Raw genomic sequence first — 5,090 nt, forward strand, 5'->3', positions numbered from 1 at the left:
TGTTCGATGTTTCTATGACTCTGGTTCTGTTTTTGTTCATCAGTTTATGTTGTTCATTATATTCCCCTTTTTCTTTTCTTTTTTTTGGCAGTCCCTTTCTGATTTGATATTAGTTCCACTACCAACATCTTGACTGATTCACTTATTTATTTAACAAATATTTATCATGCAGCTACTATGTAACAGGCAAAGAGAGAGGCAATAGGGATCAAAGGGAGAAACCACCAGATATGGAGCTTGGAGGATAGTGAGGAAACAAACACTAAAAATGTTAAAGGCCCTGGCATTTGTTGGTTAGAGTGTCATCCTGATATGCCAAGGTTGTGGGTTCAATCCCTGGTTAGGGCATATATAAGAATCAACCAATGGCCCTAGCCAGTTTGCCTTAATGGATAGAGCATTGGCCTGTGGACTGAAGGGTCCCAGGTTTGATTCCGGTCAAGGGCACATGCCCAGGTTTCAGGCTCGATGCCCAGTAGTGGGTGTGCAGGAGGCAGCTGATCAATGATTCTCTCTCATCATTGATGTTTCTCTCTCTCTCTCCCTCTCCCTTCCTCTCTGAAATAAAAAATATATTTAAAAAAAGAATGCATAAATAAGTGGAACAACAAATCAATGTTTCTCCCTTCTCTCTGTCTCTAAAGTTAATTTTAAAAACTTTATTAAGAAGTATATAAATACAAGATGTGGTGGGTACTATGGGGGAATGGATTGAGATGCAATAATAGGAGAGACCTTCTATTGATAGGGGAGTGAGGGAAGGCATCTCATTTAAGCCTGGACTTGAAATATAAGTAAGAGCTAACCAGGCAAACTCTGAGGGGATTAAGCCAGGTTCCAGGCAGGGGGAACAGCATGGACAAAGACTCTGAGGCAGCACCGAACTGATTATGATCCATGAGCTCAAAGGCCAGTGTGGCTAGAATCAAGTAAAGGGAAGAGTATGGGAACAGAGACCAGCCAGCCAGCATTGGGTCATATGAAACAGAAAAAAACATTGATTTGTTGTTCCACTTATTTATGCATTCCTTTTTTTTAAATATATTTTTTTATTTCAGAGAGGAAGGGAGAGGGAGAGGGTTTGGCTCAGTGGCTAGAGCTTTGGCCCACAGACTGAAGGGTCCTGGATTCTATTCTGGTCAAGAGCATATACCTTGGTTGCAGGCTCAATCCCTGGCCCTAATCAGGGCAAGTGCAGGAGGCAGCCAATCAATGTGTCTCTCTCACATCAATGTTTCTCTCACTCTGTCTCTCCCCTTCCCTTCCACTCTTTCTAAAAAAAAAAATCAATGGAAAAATATCCTCGGGTGAGGATTCACACACACACACACACACACACACACACACACAGGCCCTAGGCACAGTTCATGGCCTCCAGGGGTGAGTCCCTCAAGTCTACACTTCTTCTCAAGCCTCTTTTAGAGGGCAGGATCCTCAACTACTCATCCTTGTGCTCCCAGAGCCAAGCACCCAGTGTACTATGTCTGATAAACACATCTGTGGAGGGTTCGAAAGAATGGAGGTGGGGAGGAGGAGGCCAAGGGATGCTGAGAAGGCTGGGACCCTGCACCTCTGTGAACTGGCTATGCCAACTGTGGCAAGGTCCTCACCTCTCTGGACCTCAGAAAAGATGAGGGCACTGCCTGAAATGCATTTTACTTTCTCATCCCCCATCTACTAGCTTCAGCTGGCAGGCCCCATCTGAGCCTGCTAAAAAAGCCAAAGTCCACTTTCTAGCCAGGCTGATCCTGGCTGAAAACAAGGTTTTTTACTTCTCTGCTGCTCCTGGAAAACAAGCCAGCTGGAGGACTGTGGGGGCCTGAGAGGTGACCTTTGCTCTTGCCAGCCCCACCTACCCCACCCCAGTCTGGGCTGGACAAGCCTGTGCAGGTACCTGAGTGGTGCCTGGATGAGGGTGGGGGAAGGTACTTCCTGCTTCCCTCAGCAAGAAAAGCCCCCAGTAGGCCCTGCCAACACTCACCCTTCCTTACCAGAAACACATCCTGCTGGCTCACTGCATGCCTGCTCTTCTTCAAGGGCCCTGAACACTGGAAAAAGTGTCAGAAGTCCTGGATTCCAGCCTCAGATTCCTTATCTGTAAAATGGGCTTGGACTCACTAGCCAGAGGCAAAGAGGTGAGTACTAGAAATGGTTTGCTGAATGCCAGGCCCATGTTGAGCTCCTCCCTGGCATTACTCCATAGCAGTCCTGGGAGAGCTCCTGGCACTCACCTTCAGTTCTACAAATGAGGAAACTGAACTTGCCCAACATCAGAGTCATTAAGTGGCAGTGTCAGGACTGGCAACTAGGTTTGTCTGGCTCCGGAACTTGTTCACCTTCCACCATGCCCTGTTGCTGGCCCAGTGGTAACAGTACCTATACTCAGAGCTGCCTATCCTGTGCCGGGTACTTTGCCCACATTAATTCATGTTTATGATGCTAGACATCGACTGCAGGCCCTCTACTGGAAATGGAGACAGTCAACTCTTGCTTCATGGTTGACACTCAGCCACTGAGAGACACTGGCTCGAGGAGCAATTCTTTTTGTTGTTGTTAGTCCTCACCTGAGAATATTTTTCCATTGATTTTTAGAGACAGTGGAAGGGAGAGGGAGAGACAGAGAGAAACAATGATGTGAGAGAAACACATCGATTGGTTGGCACCCTGACCAGGGCCTGGGAGCCCGCAACCAAGGCATGTGTCCTTTACCAGAATCAAACCCAGGACCCTTCAGTCAGTCCGTGGGCCCACATCTACCCACTGAACCAAACCGGCTAGGGCAGGCCATTTTTTTAAAAATACATTTTTATTGATTTTTTACAGAGAGGAAGAGAGAGGGATAGAGAATTAGAAACATCGATGAATAAGAAACATCTATCAGCTGCCTCCTGCACACCTCCTACTGGGGATGTGCCCGCAACCAAGGTACATGCCCTTGACTGGAATCGAACCTGGGATCTTTCAGTCCACAGGCTCTATCCACCTAGCCAAACCGGTTAGGGCAGGCCATTCTTAATAAGAGCAGAGATTTCCTGGCACCACCAGGGTTTGGAAAAAATGGTGGAGACTGAATGATCTCTATAAGGCAGAAGAAAGGCCAGTGGACAGGTGACTTCAGCCAGGGCTGAAGCACCCACTGGAAGGGGACTCTTTCAGCCAGTGGATCAAGCTCCCCACTCTAGCAGGGCTCGAATCCCTCCTCCACATATACCAGCTTCTCCTGTCCCTCACAACTCCCCATCCTCCTCCCACTCGCCAAAGTCAACCTCTGGAAGGGTTGAGGGATCCAGGAAAAGCACCGCAGAGAAAGCACTGCAAGTCTCTACTCCCCCCCTCTGGGGGAGGGGAGGGCACCCGCCCCAGTGTGAGACAGTCCCTCCCCTCATTTCAATCCAATTCTGAGGACTAGGCCCCGGGCAGGGGCGGGCTCCAGAACCACAGACATCCAGACAATCCCCCGAGCCCACTGGATCCCTCTGTCACCATCTGGTCCCCACAGCCAGTGATTCTAATGTGGATAACGGATCAGCTCTATTAACCCTTCAGTGGCCTTTAACCCACCACTTGTATGTTTCCTGAGAGCACTTCCCACACTTGCAATTCATTTGTCCTTGGGGTTTCTGACACTCGCCCCCACCCCAGCCCCGCCACCAGCGGAACCCTTTTGGGTTTGCTCTCTCTCTGTACCCGGGTCACGTCGGAACCCGGGACAGAGTCAGGGCCCAGCAAGTGAAACTGGCCTAGGAAGCGAGGAACCGGGGCAAGGTCATTCAGAGCGGTGACCGAGCCACTCCTCCTCCGGGGGCTTCTCGACTCCCGGTCCCGGGCTCGGTTCCGAGCTTGCCACCCCCCTGGCCCAACCCAGGACCCGGGATGGTAGAACCCAGAGGTCAACCGGAAGCGGCGCGTGCAGGGCTGTAAACACTTCTCGCAGGGCCCCACCCCAGCGCTCTTCAGCCCCGCCCCCGCCCGCCACGTGACACATAGGTCCGCTCAGCCTCAGGGCCCGCCCCAAACGCCACCGCATTGGGCGGTCAGCTTTGTTTACCTTATATGGCCAGGTCCTAACACCCTGCGGTCGCCCATTGGCAGAGACGGAGCCTCACTCACTTGACGTCACTCGGGACCGTATGTTGCAAATAAACTGGAGCATTTTGGGTATAGGAGTTCGGGGCCTTTTACGGAACTGGCTCCGCGCGGTCCTGGCGCCTGCAGGTTAGGGCGAGATTTCCGGCAAAGAGCACCAGATTTTGCGTGGGAAAGTGGGAGCGTCGCAGGGAAGGAACCCCGAGGCAACAAAGACTGCCAGCCTCGCCTGCCCATCAGGGTGCCATTCCTACCTAACCCCAGAAGTTGCTCGGGCCTACTGTGTACCTGACCGAGCGCCAGGCCAGGGAGGGACCCGCTTCCCAAGTGCGCGATGCGCTCGGGGTGTTGGGGAGACTTGGAAGGCTTCCTGGAGGCGGTGATTTTGAGCAGAGTTTTAAAGGGCAAATTTATTTATTCTCTGAACGAATATAGGCGCCTACTATTTGCCAGCTCTCTGGGGCCTCGCGGCTTAGTGCTGCTGATTTGTGCCAAAACTGCTAGGACCCTCTCCCTCAAAGGGTGCACCCACTCACCAGAGGGATGCCAACCACATCCCGGCTCGCCAGGGTCTTGACAGAGACCTCTGTGGCCTCCGCCTGCCGACCCCCGTTAGTGCCAGGGCAGGGGCGCGGATGCCCAGCTCTCGTCACGGCCCGCTTCTGCACACAGTAGGTGTCCAGCGTCGGACAGTTCGGCCCCCAGCCCCCGATGCAGCGCGGGCGGGCGCGGGCGGACTACATCTCCCAGCATGCCCCCCGCAGCCCCGGAGCCAGGCGAGGCTCGGTGAGTCAGAGCCGCACAGTAAATATTTGTATTAGCCGGAGCCGGCTCGCTAATGGTGGACGCGTGAAGCGGAGGAGCGGGCAGCGCGGCGGCGGTGGCGCCATGTCCGTGAACATGGATGAGCTTAAGCACCAGGTCATGATCAATCAGTTCGTGCTGACGGCCGGCTGTGCGGCCGACCAGGCGAAGCAGCTGCTGCAGGCGGCCCACTGGCAGTT

The 5,090-nt window shown here is 52.7% G+C and overlaps 1 protein-coding gene across 2 annotated transcripts in view; it reads left to right on the plus strand.

The window, feature by feature from the left end:
* The window catches only part of UBALD1 (UBA-like domain containing 1), a 10,916-nt gene that overhangs the window by 1,181 nt on the left and 4,645 nt on the right, over positions 1 to 5,090 (plus strand). Inside the window, exon 2 of one of the 2 annotated variants that reach the window (XM_005872940.2) lies at positions 2,038 to 2,135. In XM_005872940.2, coding sequence (XP_005873002.1) covers positions 2,103 to 2,135 — 33 coding nt within the window. In that variant the 5' untranslated portion in view covers positions 2,038 to 2,102. Of the gene's footprint in view, positions 1 to 2,037; positions 2,136 to 4,882 lie in introns of those variants that run through there. The other variant, XM_014545113.1, reaches the window with a different exon arrangement.

Source organism: Myotis brandtii, unplaced genomic scaffold (assembly GCF_000412655.1).
Source record: "Myotis brandtii unplaced genomic scaffold, ASM41265v1 scaffold397, whole genome shotgun sequence".
NCBI lineage: Eukaryota > Metazoa > Chordata > Mammalia > Chiroptera > Vespertilionidae > Myotis > Myotis brandtii.